General features: G+C 37.5%; 1 protein-coding gene across 3 annotated transcripts; it reads left to right on the top strand.

The window, feature by feature from the left end:
- The first annotated feature begins 2,074 nt into the window (after window positions 1-2,074).
- On the top strand, window positions 2,075-14,608 carry LOC127881956 (uncharacterized). Of its 3 annotated transcripts, XM_052430226.1 has the most exons (6): window positions 2,075-2,167; window positions 2,702-2,864; window positions 3,576-5,768; window positions 9,446-9,613; window positions 11,433-11,625; window positions 12,128-14,608. In XM_052430226.1, exons 3-6 carry the CDS (start codon window positions 3,587-3,589, stop codon window positions 13,014-13,016), a joined length of 3,432 nt encoding a protein of 1,143 aa, XP_052286186.1. In that variant the 5' UTR covers window positions 2,075-2,167; window positions 2,702-2,864; window positions 3,576-3,586; the 3' UTR covers window positions 13,017-14,608. The 3 variants fall into 3 exon arrangements, with proteins under 3 accessions (XP_052286186.1, XP_052286187.1, XP_052286188.1); XM_052430227.1 differs by lacking the exon at window positions 2,702-2,864 and having other exon boundaries at window positions 2,081-2,167; XM_052430228.1 differs by lacking the exons at window positions 2,075-2,167; window positions 2,702-2,864 and adding an exon at window positions 2,307-2,645.
- The last annotated feature ends 2,800 nt before the right edge of the window (window positions 14,609-17,408 follow it).

The following is a 17,408-nucleotide window of genomic DNA, read 5'->3' on the forward strand; positions in this document are numbered from 1 at the left end:
ATTCATTGAACTATCAACGCCGTATGTCTTTTTTAAAGATATTTCTTGTTAATTGTACGCCGTTTTTATTTAGTTTTGCACTCCTCTTTTTTCTATCTCGTGGCCACGACATAGCTAACTCGTGGCCACGAGATAGAAAAAAGAGGAGAGCAATTTAAAAAAAGAGAAGCACTGCTCTTTTTTAATTGTACGCCGCTCTATTTAGTTTTGCGCTCCTCTTTTTCCATCTCGTGGCCACGACATAGCTTACTCGTGGCCGGGAGATAGAAAAAAGAGGAGAGCAATTTAAAAAAGAGAAGTGAATGTCACCTTTATGCCACCGTACTTAGCGGACTGTACATGTTATTCTGGGATGACACTTTAAGCAAATGCATTAAGCCCCGTTTTCCAAAAGCGCGGCTCATTTGTATTTGATGCGTTCTCGCTTGATGAATGGTTTTCTTTCACTTTACGATTATCTTTCCAATGGCCAAATCACACAACAAGCTGAGATCATTTCGATAAAAGAATGCATACACAATACATGTTTCGTTCTCGGGTATAACCACATGCGCATTGTAAAGCACATGTACAGACGGAACACTATTGCAGCTCGCTTAAAATCTCGAGTAATTATGCATTAATGGCGTTCGTACCTTGTTTGACAGATTTATAGTATGCTATGCCAAGCAATAAATTCATCTTAATTATTTTACGTGTTACTGTGAACCGTGTCGACAGTGATTGCTATGCTGAGCTTTCTCAAGGCAATAACATTCTAAATTAATTGTAAGTTTGCAAGATGAAAACAAAAACAGTATCAAACCTTAGACTTCTTAAAGGGGATTAAAGAGGGTTGGGGTTGAATTCACGCCTTTTCATGGCACACATTTAGCATCTAGTTGACATTGACAGGAGCCTCTGTGTACTCTTACTAAATATTTGTAACTAAAATTTCACATAGAATTAAATGAAAAATAACTTTGTTGTTTGTTTCCAAAAACCATCTAAAAATGTAAATGTTCGGTCATTTTACTGCATTCGATTATTTTCGCAAACTTAAATGTACATTGAACTTATATGTAAACAGGTATGCGACAAAGTTTGTCATTAAATGCCTTTATATTGATAAATGTAAACATTGGATATAAAAAGCTCCAGTGAAAAAAAAAGAATAAAATTAAAGAAGAACAAAATACCCTAAACTGGGCTCGAACCACTGGCCCCTGGAGTAAAAGTCTTTCGCATAGACCACTCGGCCATCCATGCTCATTCAATGAGTGATGAATAATATATATACTTTATATTATTATATAAGCAATCCTCGTAGTATCACACAATATGAGGACAACAACAGAACTCTCAAAATTATTCAATCGTTTCGCGTTGCAACGCTTTATAATTTTCAGGTTTTTAAATCGTCAAAAGATGCATATAATGGATATTTTAGAGCTTAGTAAATGTTCAGTATTACTGTTTCCTCACAAATATCATAACTACATCGAAAATGTGCGAATCTGAAATACTTATTTTAAATTTTGTAAATTAACCAAAACGTGAAAAGCCGCCTTTAGAATGGAAAGTAGCTTAAATCCATGTAGAAAATTGGAGAACGAAAAAGTTTACCCGACCCTCTTAATCAATTCTTGGGAGATTTTAGTGAAAACAAATATGCGACTTCATTGTACCCTTATATTCTATTCACAATGAATTAACTAATATAAAGGTACTTTAATACTGATTTCAGTGCATTTATTGAAATTAACTTGTTCAAGAGACTTTACTAAAGGATGAAGACTGTACTGTGTACAATATGGTTTGTACACTTAAAACCTGCAAGAGGCCTTCTAATCTTGACTACAGTATTCTAGATTGTATTATATTTTTCTAGATTGTATTATATTTTATAATCTTGACTATTCTAGATTGTATTGTATTGTATATCACGGATGCAAGTTTCCAGAATAACAATTTCATTGTTAAATACGGTTTTCATTCTCAATTATAATGCATATCAACAGCGAGTATACAATATAGAACAAAGCACGCGTGCATTCTATACGGGCCTCCTGTCAATATGTACAAGGTTACCTCCCTTGACCGTAAGGCCCTCCATTAGGACAAAATCTAGGTCACAATTGCCACGCACACAATGTCGGAATTGGCAATCTTTCGTTGAATTTGACAGGTAAGAATAATATTTAACTAACAGATAAACATACAACTGATAAACAAATTTGTATATTATAAATTTACATGCATCATTGACGTTAGTTTTCAAAGGTTGTTCTTAAAAAACTTCTACACTGGGCCTCCCGTACGAGAAAGTGAAACTCTACAATTGTACACTGCGTATACTATAATTGTTGAATGTTGTTCATTGTTTACTAAAATCAATATTAATAACAGTTAATGCATTTATGTTTAACAATTATATTTATATTTAACTTCTAAATCATTAGATATTTGTTGAAAACAAAACAAATAATTCAATTAAAACATAGAATCAACTCCCTTTGATGGAGGCCCAAAATGAGCGTGTATTATATTAGCTTTCTAATTGCAATATAATGCAACTGAGTAGTCTGGTGAACAAAGTGGTTGATACACACTGTTATTGCTCAGGCCTACTGGGTTCAATCCCGCTTGCGATGCATGTAAGCTTGGTAGGTGGTCACAATACCGTACAGGTGAATTCACTTCTTCTTCCAATTAATTACAGGGCTCCTTTGGTCAGGGAGTCTTGTGCCTGGGTAGAACCAGTACTTTGGTGCCTTTTGGGATGATCTAAAGAGCGCTCCCACAATGGGGATCAAACCCGTGACCTCCTGATCGCTCCGCGGACATCGTGTCCACTAAGCCAAGGCGACCTCTTACACATCCTGGTACTCGGCTTGCCCTCCACAGCACATGGCAAAACCAAAATTTAATATCTTTCAGTAAAAAATAAGTACAAAAATGTAGCTGTACTTCACAGCTATATTTCAAAATTTGTTTGGTTAACTTTCGTGAATCTAGTCCATTAATTAGGCTCTATATTGGTTATTGTCAGCTCGGGTACTACTTAAATGTACCCTGGGTATGGAAAATACCCTAGTTTTATTGCCTCAAAAAATCCGATTTCGTACAGCGCGAAGGAATACGAAACACAATTCACTTAGAAAAGAACTGTCTCAGCATCCTTTTCGTAGTATGAGTTTCGATAATATAGAGGTAATTATTCAAAATATTGACATAAATATGACCATAATTATTGGAGAAAAAAAGCTGAAAATAACCAATTTAGCGTTAAAATTCCCAGGTAAGTTTGAGTATATTTACCCAGGGTACATTTAAGTGTACTAAAGAGTACCCGGGGTTCATTTAAGTAATACCCGAGCCGACAATAACCAATCCAGTGTTAATAACTAATTAGATAGAGTCCGTTAATTAGGTAAGAGTACTATGACACACTTTGATTCCCCACATAATTTAGCCTTATGTACGGATAAACCTCATAAACATCGTAAAAATACACAATCATAATGATGATGTAATAATTTTAATAAGCAATAATAATAAATACTTAGTCTGAAGTCATGAAACTCTCTTTGTAGATAACTAAGTCATGGATCCGCAGAGAGAATGTTCCAGTGACGTTCCATCAGATGTGGATCATCACATGGATGAATTCATGTCACTGGATGATGAATGCAAGGCCTCATTTGAAGGGAACCACTCCAGAACTTTTGAAGATAATCTGGGAAACATTTTTCAGGAGAGAGAAGTTTTTAACGAAAATGACGATGATCTGTTCGTTAGTAGGGCCACCTTTGATAAAAAATCCAGAATACCCAGTAAAACAACCAAATTGAATGAAATTATGCCAGCATCAGAATCAATTACCAATGGGATCAGCCCTCCGAGTTTGAGTGTGAGTTCGGTAACAACAATAGCCAGTCCTCCTATGACTGATATTCACTATGTTATTGTAGAAGATGTGCTAGATTTGAATAATCTTGAAGACTTTAATAATGTTCAACTATCACACTGCTCGCAGATCCCCTTGTCAAACATTAAACCAACATCGCAAAGGTCATTTCATGTTGATGCTAAAGGTACTTCAAGCTATAAGCTAGAGCAGGACATGTCTGAACCCACACCTATGGATCTTATTGCTGCAGGGGATGATGACATTGCCAACCCACATAATGCTGGTAATGGTACAATTGCATATGATGCAAAACATGAAAACATGAAAGTACTTGTAGAACAAACTGGTCAAAGTTTTGGACATGATGTACCTATGTCATTAGGATCTTCTAGTGATTTTGAAGGTGACAGAAACAAAAGTGATGTAACTGTTGCAGAGATTGCCCTGAACAATGAGAACATTGAATATCATGACTTAGGATTATTGTCGAGCTCAGGGACATATAATAGACTTACAAACAATGATGACAAATCAGATATTAGTGAAAGCTTAGAGGACACCCTCTCAGGGTCATCTATGTCTGATAAGGTCCCAGGAGATATTATACTAAAAGATGTGAATGACCAATACCAGTTAAAACAGGAACAAACTACATTTTCTGAAAATCTTGGGCTCATTCCAGCAAATACTAAAAGAATTGTTGAAAAAGCAAAGAATGCCCCTAAAGGAATGCAAACAAGAAAAAGGTTTGAAGCGAAAAATGTTCTCTTGGCTATGTCATCTGTTGTGAAGAGTAAAAATGAAGCATCACCCATACCTGGCCATAAGCATACACCAGGCAGTTACAAATGTGGTGCTTGTTGTACAATTTTCTTGAATATTTGCAAACTTCACGACCATCTTCAAGAGCATGGCGCTGGTTCGTATCATTATGATCACATACTTTTTACAGCTTTTCCAAAATTAGATAGCAATTGTTCCCATGCTCAAACTCAAACTTTGGATACTTATGGTGCCAGTTTTGGAGATAAAAATGATATGACCATTAGCAATGTCAATACAAACATAAGGAAAGCTTTGCAAGTCAAACTTAAAGCACCCAAAAAGGTTCAACCAAAAGGAAAATCGTCTCAGCCCACAAGTTCTTCCCAAAGGAAAAGAGGTAGGCCAAGAAAAATAAAAGAAACTCCTATTTTGGACCACACTGTTGTTGTTATTGAAAATGTTGCAGCAAATTCAAAGGTAGACAATGATTTAAATGTGGGAGAAAGTGCAGTGTACACAGATTTTGAAACACCCATTGAAAATGCGCTTGCATGTGAACAACACAATGACAGTCATTTAGAACTGAAAAAGTCAGACACAACAAGCATATCCCCAATTGAAGAATTACCAGCTATGAAGAAAGGCAGCGAACTGTTGGAGCTCTTGACAGAGGGAACCCAGGCAAAAAGAAAAAGAAAGTCAAGCATGCCACGAAAGGTCTTGGTGGACATGCTTCCAAAGACACAGTTTCAAGTACAGGCCACAGTCATGGAAAACAAAATAAAATGTGAATTCTGTGGAAGTGCTTTTGAGCACATTAGGGGCTTACTGAGACATGAAACGATAAAACATTCAGATAAGATGAAGTTTGAGTGCAGCATTTGTAAACAAAAGTTTATGCGAGAGTATAACCTTGAACGGCATAAGCTCTGTTCGCATGCCTTAGGGAAGCACAAAACATTTCTTCAACAGAGGCGAGGAATTTACGGGGCAAAGCGTGTCAGGGTGCGTACGCCAAGAACAAAGGAGGCCGACTGTAATATTATGTGCGAGATTTGTAAGACGGAAGTACCGAAGTCGAAGTTTGTGGTTCACAACAGAATTCATACAGGTAATACGAAATAAATGAAATATGTATTTACAAGCAGTGATTTTTTTCGCTTTACATTTTACAGCCTGTGCCTTTTTGATTGGGAAAAAAAGCGTGCTAGACCATGAAATTGGGAAAAATTAAACATTATTAATATGACTTTAAATTACAGTATACCAATTGTTTATAAGTTCATGTTTAACTGCTTTCTAAAATGTATGTTAAAAATTTCTAGGGAATTGCTTTATAATAAACTAAATAAACCTATTATTGAGTTTATTGGAAAAGATTGGCATATTTTTTGGGGAAATTTTGGTCAGATTTTTGGGGAAAATGTTACTTTTTGCCATTGGGAAACAGCCTTTTTTTACTTCTTGCAATTGGGATACAGCCTGGAAAAGGCTGTAATTTTGGGCAAAAAAAAATCACTGAAAAGCAATACAATCTCAGGTGTTATTGATGTATTTAAAGACCTTTCATTTAGATAAGATGTTGTTTTCAAAACAGGTACAGAGTAAAGTTGAAAGAATTCGTCTGGATGAGCATATTACTGGTGGGATTCATTGGTAATAGGCATATTGCTGATGGGATTGGCAATGGGCATATTTCTGGTGGGATTGGCAATAGACATATTACTGATGGGATTGGCAATGAGCATATTACTGGTGGGATTGGCAATGGGCATATTTCTGGTGGGATTGGCAATGGGCATATTTCTGGTGGGATTGGCAATGGACATATTACTGGTGAGATTGGCAAAGGGCATATTACTGGTGGGATTGGCAATGGGCAAATTACTGATGGGATTGGCAATTGGCATATTATTAGTGGGATTTGCAATTGGCATATTACCGGTGGGATTGACAATGGACATATTACTGGTGGGATTGGCAGTGGGCATATTACTGGTGGGATTGGCAATGGGCATATTACTGGTGGGATTGGCAATGGGTATATTACTGGTGGGATTGGCAATGGGCATATTACTGGTGGGATTGGCAATGGGCATATTACTGATGGGATAGGCAATGGGCATATTACTGATGGGATTGGCAATTGGCATATTACTGGTGGGATTGGCAATGGGCATATTACTGGTGGGATTGGCAATGGACATATTACTGTTGGGATTGTCAACGGGCATATTACCGGTGGGATTGGCGAAGGGCATATTACTGGTGGGATTGGCAATGGGCATATTACTGATGGGATTGGCAATTGGCATATTATTAGTGGGATTTGCAATGGGCATATTACCAGTGAGATTGACAATGGACATATTACTGATGGGATTGGCAATGGGCATATTACTGGTGGGATTGGCAATGGGCATATTACTGGTGGGATTGGCAATGGGCATACTACTGGTGGGATTGGCAATGGGCATATTACTGGTGGGATTGGCAATGGGCATATTACTGGTGGGATTGGCAATGGGCATATTACTGATGGGATAGGCAATGGGAATATTACTGATGGGATTGGCAATTGGCATATTACTGGGGGGATTGGCAATGGGCATATTACTGGTGGGATTGGCAATAGACATATTACTGATGGGATTGGCAATGGGCATATTACTGGTGGGATTGGCGAAGGGCATATTACTGGTGGGATCGGCAATAGGCATATTACTGGTGGGATTGGCAATGGCATTTCAAGAGGGAACATATTACCCAGAATACTTCACAAGGGGCCCTAAATAAATACATTTTATATACTTATCATAGTGATCCTTTAGTTTCTTTGCATAGATACGCTAATTGAAAATAAATGCAGGTTTTGATTGTTAGCATTTTAACAGTTGTTGTTCTAAAAGTAATCAAAATTTGAGTATTGCCATTTGGGTTTGTAATTTTTATTTGCACATTTTTTAATTTTGGGGGAAATTTATATATTGGCAATAGGGAATTGGGAAAATGTTTGAAAATATGCCCTGGGATCTTTATTTGTTTTTAATTGTTTTTAAATAGCTAAAATAAGAAAAGAGATCAGTATGATTAAAAACAAGACTATTGTAAAGCAATATGATCCCTTACCGGTGAAACTCCACCAATGTCAGATTTGGTTTAATTATATTTGTTGCCATAGCAACCAGAATTTTTGACTTAGGAACAAAATAAAATGACGTGCATAATCTCCATATTGCCATCTACCCATGTTTCAAGTTTCATGATTTTTTACAGTTATCGCAGGATCCAGAAAAGTGTGACAGACTGACTGACATACTGACGGACACACAGAGCGCAAACCATAAGTCCCCTCTGGTTTCACCGGTTGGGGACAATTAAGGCATAGGGATACCACTGAGCTTAAAGTTCAGGATTCCCTCTGTGCTTAAAGGCCATGGGGGAAGTCTAGAGTAGTACTGTATCTTTAGAGCAGTACTGTATTAAAGGCCATGGGGGAAGTCTAGAGTAGTACTGTATCTCTAGAGCAGTTCTGTATTAAAGGCCATGGGTGAAGTCTAGAGCAGTACTGTATCTCAAGAGCAGTTCTGTATTAAAGGCCATGGGGGAAGTCTAGAGTAGTACTGTATCTCTAGAGCAGTACTGTATTAAAGGCCATGGGGGAAGTCTAGAGTAGTACTGTATCTTTAGAGCAGTACTGTATTAAAGGCCATGGGAGAAGTCTAGCAGGGGTGTCAATTTTCCGGATTATTCCGGAAATCCGGATTTGAGCCGTCCAGGGTTGATTTTGAGGTGAATGTAAATCCGATGAGTTTGTTAAACGCGGGTGGGGGTAGGGACAAAATTCTTTTAGTGCGGGATCATTTCAGAACGAATATTGTTATTGCATCGTCAGCATTCCGGACATTTGCGCTTGGTACCGATTTTATTTATTGATTTCTGATTGGTAAGCGGCTGGCACTGACATGAGCAGTAACTGGCTAAGTAAAGTACTGAAATATCATATTTTAAAACAATATGTTAATCAAATTATATATTGACTGCGTATTTGCTAGGTTACTGGTTACTGGTTTTCATTTTCTGCAGTCAAACGATATGCATATTTTATTTCATTTGCAAATGATGTATCGCGACATGTTTTCGGACAGTCGTTTTCGGATACGCTGGTTTGTCGATTTTAATTTAATTTCAAAGTTCTTAATATCATTTGTTAAGAATGACAAATACACCTGCGGTGTTACCGATGGTTTGGTTTATAATATTTCGCATTGTACTCACCAGAAATTGCACCTAGAAGGACAATTAAAAAAAAGAACAATAAGCTAGGGCTCGGGGAGTTGGGCCCTCTCTTCCCTTTATCCTACGGCTTAATTTTCCGGATTTCAAATTTGGGACAATTGACACCCCTGTCTAGAGTAGTACTGTATCTCTAGAGCAGTTCTGTATTAATGGCCATGGGGGAAGTCTAGAGCAGTACTGTATCTCTAGAGCAGTTCTGTATTAAAGGCCATGGGGGAAGTCTAGAGTAGTACTGTATCTCTAGAGCAGTACTGTATTAAAGGCCATGGGGGAAGTCTAGAGCAGTACTGTATGTGTAGAGCAGTACTGTATGGCTAGAGCAGTCCTGTATTTAAGGCCATGAGGGAAGTCTAGAGCAGTCCTGTATGTCTAGAGCAGTATTGTATTAAAGGCCATTGGGGAAGTTTAAAGCAGTTGTGTTATTTAAGAGAGTTGGAATGTGTCACACTTATGATACCTAACGATATGATTATGTATTTCTTAATTCAGGTGAGCGACCCTTCATCTGTCATGTGTGTGGTAAGGGTCTTATCAGTGAGAAGAAACTGCGGCGACATGTCCAGATACATTCCGATGCCAACAAGCACACCTGTGAAGTGTGTGGTCAGGGCTTCTCAATGAAATATAAACTCCGCACACACATGTTCGTCCACACAGGTAAGTGGAGAGTTGAGTTCTAAGGATAGACGAGTAAAGAAAAAGTGGGAAAACAAGATTCAATCATTTTCACATGTGTGCAATATAAATGTCTGCTCTTTTTCACAAGCACATCTTTTCCTTTAGAATAATCAGAACAAAAATGATAATTTAATTTTTCTTCCAAATGTAAAGCGGGAGACCTGTTTATTGTCATGCAAACTTGTCCCTATGTCACTCTGTCATGTTTGTGTCATTTTGTTTGGAACACTTTCATGTCGACACTATCTCTAAAACCCTTTGATAGATATTCATGAAACTTGTCTCAAATGTGCCTATGGCATGAGGTCAAGGTCATACTTCAATGCCAAAGTGTTGAGCATCTATTTATGTCCTTCTCTACTATACCCTTTGAAGGATTATTTGCTCACCTGAGCACATATTTCTCATGGGAAGTATTTAGGATTCAGCGATTTCTGTCATATGTCAGTGTGTCCATGTGGGCATGCATTAACTTTATGCTAACAACTTCTCCTCCTGAACCCTGTCTGATTTATTAGCAATATTAAAATAATTTGAACACTCTAGAAGTTGCATTTTTTTATGCAGGCCAGTCATTAGAAAATTTGTAATATTAAAATAGTGCATTCTTATGATATCACGGCTTAGTTATACAAAGATGTAATCATTAAACCTCCTGGGGTGGAGGCTGGTTTTCATTGTGAAAGCCTTTAATCACTATTTGCTCAGAAAAGTTGGGTTTCAGGTGATTAACCCAGATCCTTTGGCCCTCTTGTTATTTTTTTCCTAAAAGGACTATTAACAAGTATTAATCAACTTAAAGTTCTTTACCTTGAGAATTGATAATTCGAAAAACCTGCTGTAAGTCTAACAATCTTCTGGTCATGTCAAAGTAATTAATACTTCAATAGCAAATTACCTCCAGTATCGCGATCATTAATAAGTCAAGTTGCGAATAGGCCTTCATCTATGTAAAATTTACCTCCATTACTCAAGGATATTATTCACACTTCTGTTTAGGACTGTCTGACAGGGGAAAGTCTTTCCCACTTTGCGATAGCTGAGAATGGATTAATGGAATGTGTTCTCAACACATGTCAATAAGATGAACTTAATTTAGTTAATTAGCATAATAGCAAGATTGGCATCCTCTTTTTTAGCTCACCTGAGCACAATGTGCTCATGGTGAGCTTTTGTGATCGCCTTTTGTCCGTCGTGCGTCATCCGTTGTGAGTTGTCTGTTGTGCGGCGTCAACATTTGCCTTGTTAACTCTCTAGAGGCCACATTTATTGTCCAATCTTCATGAAATTTGGTCAGAAGATTGGTCTCAATGATATCTTGGAGGAGTTCGAAAATGGTTACGTTTGCTTGAACAACAAGGCTGCCAAGGGGCGGGGCATTTTTCCTTATATGGCTATATATGGCTATAGTAAAATCTTGTTAACACTCTAGAGGCCACATTTATTGTCTGATCTTTATAAAACTTGATCAGAATATTCATCCCAATTATATCTTGGACCAGTGTGAAAAAGATGCTGTTTAGTTGAAAAACATGGCCGCCAGGGGGCAGGGCATTTTTCCTTATATATGGCTATAGTAAAACCTTGTTAACATTCTAGTCTAGAGGCCACATTTATTTTCCGATCTTCATGAAGCTTGGTCAGAAGATATGTCCCAAAAATATCTTGTTATCTCAGGTGAGCAACTTTGGGCCTTTCAGGCCTTCTTGTTTATTAATTACAGGTATTTTTGTCATTCGGGTGTAGTCTTGAAGTTTTACTGTACTATCTATCACATACACATTCCCTTGTGATACAGGTCACAAGCCATTCCTGTGCTCTGTATGCGGGGGTGAGTTCAACAATAGCACCTCGCTGTTGCACCATCACCGCACGGTCCATCTCGGCGACAAGCGCTTCGAGTGTAATGTGTGCGGCGGTCGCTACGGCAAGAAGTCCCAGCTTGAGGAGCACATGTTCAGTCACTCCAATGAAAGAACCCAGACTTGCAGGTGTCTTGACAATTCCCTTTTATATGAGGGCTTAATGCATGTAAAGTGTCGTCCGAGATAAACCTATGTAGTCTGATGAGGCTAATTTGGGATGACTCTTTTCGACTAAACTGGAATTTCTTTAAAAAGAGACTTCCTTTCAAAGAAAAATTCTATAAAAGTGGAAACTAGCGTCCCAGATTAGCCTATGTGGACTGCAGAGAAACGTTATGCACATGCATTATACCCCGCTTTCCAGAAGCAAGGCTCATGTGTATTTCCTTAGAAATAAAACATTGATTGCATGTTAACAACGTCATTGACCAATATAAAAGGAGTTAAGTTGATTGCAAATTTCACATAAGTGCAAACAATATTTACGGCACTAAATAATGATATTGTATTTAATCATATTTTTTGTTCTGAAGTAAGCTGCAAAAAGCCAACAGACCATGAAATTATTTTTGTTGTTATTTTCCTCTTTGTTAAACTTATCTGTTATTCTATGTGTAACTTGTTCCAGGTATTGCGGAAAGTCTTTTAAGCATGGCAAGAGTTTGCGCCGTCATGAACAGACGCACGTTTCTGACCTTAAGTTTCAGTGCAATCAATGTGACAGCAAATTCTCTCGTAAAGATAATCTTGACAGACACAAAATGTGCCACGTTGAGACCTCGCATCAGTGTAGCTTCTGTCGGAAGAAGTTTAAAGAGCGTCAGGCTTTGCTGGATCATGAACAGTTTCATATGAACAGCCGGAAGTTTAACTGCCATATTTGTAAGGAGAAATTCCAAGATGAGACATACTTCTACAATCATATGGAAAAAACACATCAGATTTCTAAAGATATGGTTCACGTGGTCAATTCATTAGTAGGAAATCCTAGTGATAAATCATCAAAAGGGAGGAAGTCTGCGGGACTCGGCACAAAGAGAATGTCATCAGTTTCCTTAGAAACCAGTGATGTAGCATTTTCAGGGGCTACAACTTCCCTAGGAATGGATACTCTAAACCTTAGCATGAGTGTAGCGGGCATCATCCCAGCAGCTGTGTCATCACAAGATATGAACATCATAAACCATGGCAGCGTTCCAATTCAATCAAACATGTCTTTAAATCCATTATACATGTCCGGAACAAACGCTTCGAGCAACGTTCGAAACATCATGACCAACACTATGAATCAAGTGTTCACGGTGCCTGGTAGTAACATGATACACGTGCAACACGGCATGCAGGAATCGGAGCGGATGTCATCCATGAACGCTATCGACTCGGGACTGATCCATGTGGCACTCGGCCCAGATGGGACCATGATTCTACAGGAGCAGCACAGACTGATGCAGGAGGCCCTCGGGTCTACCATGCAGGGCATGCCTAACCAGGCCTTCAGACTGCAGAACATGTTCTGAGGCCCTTGGGTCTACCAAACATGGCATGCCTAACCAGGCCTTCAGACTGCAGAACATGTTTAAGGACATTTTCAATCTAGCCAAAGTCTTACCAGTCCTGGTTTAGTGCTCTAGAATTGAAGCTTTGTTTAAGCAGCATTTCAAGCAACATATAACGTGTTATGAAGACATTGTAGAACAATTAGTAGTCTTCGTCATTGTCATTTTTAGCTCATCTATTTTTTGAAAAAAAATTATGAGCTATTGTCATCACCTTGGCGTCGGCGTCGGCGTTGGCGTTGGCGTCGGCGTCCGGTTAAGTTTTGCGTTTAGGTCCACTTTTCTCAGAAAGTATCAATGCTATTGCATTCAAACTTGGTACACTTACTTACTATCATGAGGGGACTGGGCAGGCAAAGTTAGATAACTCTGGCGTGCATTTTGACAGAATTATGTGCCCTTTTTATACTTAAAAAATTGAAAATTTTGGTTAAGTTTTGCGTTTAGTTCCACTTTTCTCAGTAAGTATCAATGCTATTGCATTCAAACTTGGTACACTTACTTACTATCATGAGGGGACTGGGCAGGCAAAGTTAGATAACTCTGGCATGCATTTTGACAGAATTATGTGCCCTTTTATACTTAGAAAATTGAAAATTTTGGTTAAGTTTTGTGTTTAGGTCCATTTTATTCCTTAAGCATCAAAGCTATTGCTTTCATACTTGCAACACTTACTAACTATCATAAGGGGACTGTGCAGGCAAAGTAATGTAACTCTGACTGGCATTTTGACAGAATTATGTGCCCTTTTTATACTTAGAAAATTGACAATTTTGGTTAAGTTTTGTGTTTAGGTCCATTTTATTCCTTAAGCATCAAAGCTATTGCTTTCATACTTGCAACACTTACTAACTATCATAAGGGGACTGTGCAGGCAAAGTAATGTAACTCTGACTGGCATTTTGACAGAATTATGTGCCCTTTTTATACTTAGAAAATTGAAAATTTGATTAAGTTTTGTGTTTAGGTCCACTTTATTCCTACAGTATCAAAGCTATTGCTTTCATACTTGCAAGATTTATGAACTATCATAAGGGGACGGTGCAGGCAAAGTTATGTAACTCTGACTGGCATTTGGACGGAATTATGGGCCCTTTATACTTAGAAAATTGAAAATTTGGTTAAGATTTATGTTTTGGTCCACTTTACCCCTAAAGTATCATAGATATTGCTTTCATACTTGGAACACTCACAAACTATCATAAGGGTACAGTAAAAGGACAAGTTGCATAACTCTGGTTGTCATTGTTACGGAATTATGGCCCTTTTTTGACTTAGTAACTTTTAATATATGGTTAAATTTTGTGTTTCGATCCACTCGAAGTATCAAGGCTATTGCTTTCAAACTTCAAATACTTACATGCTATCATGAGGTTACTGTACCTGGCAACTTGAATTTTACTTTGACCTTTGAATGACCTTGACTCTCAAGGTCAAATTATTAAATTTTGCTAAAATTGCCATAACTTCTTTATTTATGATTAGATTTGATTGATACTTTGATGAAACTACTCTTACCTGACATACCACAATAGACTTCACCCAAACCATCCCCCGTGCCCTCCCCCCCCTCGCCCCTCCCCCCCCCCCCTAATTTTTTTTTTTTTTTTTTTTTTTTAAGATCATCTCACAAATGACCACCCCACCCTCACACTATACCCCCACCCCACCCCCCCCCACCCCACCCCCCCAATTTTTTTTTTGATTTTTTTTTTTTTTTTTTTTTTTTAAGATCATCTCACAAATTATCACCACACCCTCACACTATACCCCCCCCCCCCCATTTTTTTTTAAAAACGGTTATGTTTGAAATACTGTCCAACCATCGCACCCAAACCCCCCCCCCCCCCCCCCCCCCCCGATTTTTTTTTTTTTTTTTTTCGCTTTTTTGGAACATAATGTAATAAATGTCCACAACCCCACACTATCACCCCTCTTCACTACACTCCTCCCTCCTTTGTGATTGAAAATGAGAGTCCCTTCACCTTTAAAAAGAAAATAGATGAGCGGTCTGCACCCGCAAGGCGGTGCTCTTGTTTTTAATTGATTCAAGCCTTGCCCAAAAGCATTTAAAGCCACATAGAACAGCTGTTAGAAGTTATGGAAAATTACTGGTTTTTAATACTTTATCAATTGATCATAGATATTAAGTCTAATGACAGTTTATATAAAATTTGAGAATTGATAAATAAATAGTATTAAATACTATTGGAAATAAATATGACTATTTGTTAAAATGTAATATTAAATTACAAAATAAGAAAATGCCAACAAAAATTTATATTAAAAAAAACATTCATGGCTTAAAGGTAAGGTGTTGTGAGAAAATTTGGAATAATATAAACATGCCATGTTAAATATGATCCTTTATTTATCTTTAAATTGCACTATTTAATACTGTCATCAGTAACCATAAAATGAGTACTTTTATAATAATTTACTCTCACTGATAATCCTCGTGTTATGTATTTTATGTTAATTTAAGTATTCTTATTACTGGTATATGAACCTATTTATATTCTCTGTTTTATGAAATTTATATTATTTCATCTGTGATAAAAATTGAACTTTAAAGGACCTGTTTTCAAAGTCTATATGTTCTGTCTCTGACTATATAATGTCTAGTGATGTAAAATGTCTTATGACGAATTCTGTATACAAAAGAATAGGGTGACAGTTTGCATTTTTTTTGTGTGTGCAACAAATTGTATTGTTATGTTTTATCTTTTGTATTTGAATATTATGTATGTAGTTAGTTGAAATGCTTTCACTAATAATTGGATATTTGGTTTTATAGTCATTAACAAAATAACATAAATTACAATAGAAATAGCCCCTATGTGTGGATGGACTACTTTTCATGAAACATTTGCCCCAATGATATCTTTGCCTAGTTTAAAACTGGGCTACATGGGGTTAAGAACTAGGTCACAAGGTAAAATTACAGAAAATGATTGTGAACACTCCAAAGAAAACATTTCATTTCTTCATGAAACTAAATCAGTACATTTGTCCATATCATATGTCAGCTGAGTTTTAAACTAAGTAATATGGGGTTAAAAAACTAGGTCACTAGGTGTTATTAAATAAAGGCTTGTAAAAACTGTATAGGCCACATGTATTGCCCAATCTCCCTGAAACCTGTTGAGAATGTTTGTCTCAATGATGTATCTGCCAAATTTGAAAATGGGTCATGTGGGGTCAAAATGAAAGAAAAAGCTTGTGAACACTCTTAAAGTCACATATATTTGCACACTCTTCATTAAATTTGTTATGAACAGTTGCCCTAGTGTTTTTGTCTGATAAGTGAGATTTGGTTTCTTTGCAGCTGCACTTGAAGTCTGAGGGCAAGAGTGATACAGAAGGTCTTTTGTAGGGTGTCAATTCTCTTTGTCCTCAACTCCCAAGTGTGGTGTTCAGCTGTGGTGTGTGGCCACGTGGTTTGTTAGAGTCGGGTCCTGAGAAAACTGGGCATAATGCATGTGCGTAAAGTGTAGTCCCAGATTAGCCTGTGCAGTCTGCACAGGCTAATCAGGGACAACACTTTCCGCTTTTATGGTATTTTTCGTTTAAAGGCAGTCCCTTTTTACAGAAAATCTAGTTTAAGCGGAAAGTGTTATCCCTGATTAGCCTGTGCGGACTGCACTGAGATGACACTTAACGCACATGCATTATGCCCAGTTTTCTGAGAACAAGACACTGTTAAGAGTCCTTTGTCTATAGGAATCACAATTTCTTTTAGGTTAAGCTTACCATTGGCTCATGGTCAAAGGACCTCCTCTGTGAGAATAGGGAGGAAGTGTTTCAACGGATTCATGCCGTGGGCTAATGGCGCACCTCATGATAGCATGGTGTTCCTTTCATTTTACATATGAGGTATTTCCAGTGGGAATGATCACCCCAACATGACCATCACTGGGCAGTTTCTGTTTGTGGCTATAGTAATACTATTTGAATACTCTAATAAAAGTATAATTGTATACCCACTCATACAGAAACTTGCTCTAACATTTATAAGTCCAATATATCTAGACTGGGTTCTAAAATGATTGTAGTTTATTAATAATCATTTTTGCTAGTTATTGGGGTGGTTTTCTGTTTTTATCCTTTACAAAACCTTGGAACACTTCCTGCTCGGATCAGCTTATTTCCTTTGGGTGTCAGGGGAATTCCTTAGGGCTTGAGGCCATTTTGTTGTATTCATTAACATGATTCAATCACATTTTTGCTTGTGCAGGTCACATTTGTTGGTCTGTCATTTGCAGATGATTTACTTATATTGTATTAAAAATATTCCCCAAAGCTTTTTTCAACAATTAAAAAGGGAGTCACACAATATATATACAAAATATA

Source organism: Dreissena polymorpha, chromosome 5 (genome assembly GCF_020536995.1).
Source record: "Dreissena polymorpha isolate Duluth1 chromosome 5, UMN_Dpol_1.0, whole genome shotgun sequence".
NCBI lineage: Eukaryota > Metazoa > Mollusca > Bivalvia > Myida > Dreissenidae > Dreissena > Dreissena polymorpha.

Coding starts and splice junctions, on each gene's coding strand:
- LOC127881956 (XM_052430226.1), top strand. CDS start 3,587: ATGGATCCGCAGAGAGAATGTTCCAGTGACGTTCCATCAGATGTGGAT. Junction 5,769..9,445: donor TCACAACAGAATTCATACAG/GTAATACGAAAT, acceptor TTCTTAATTCAG/GTGAGCGACCCTTCATCTGT. Junction 9,614..11,432: donor ACACATGTTCGTCCACACAG/GTAAGTGGAGAG, acceptor CTTGTGATACAG/GTCACAAGCCATTCCTGTGC.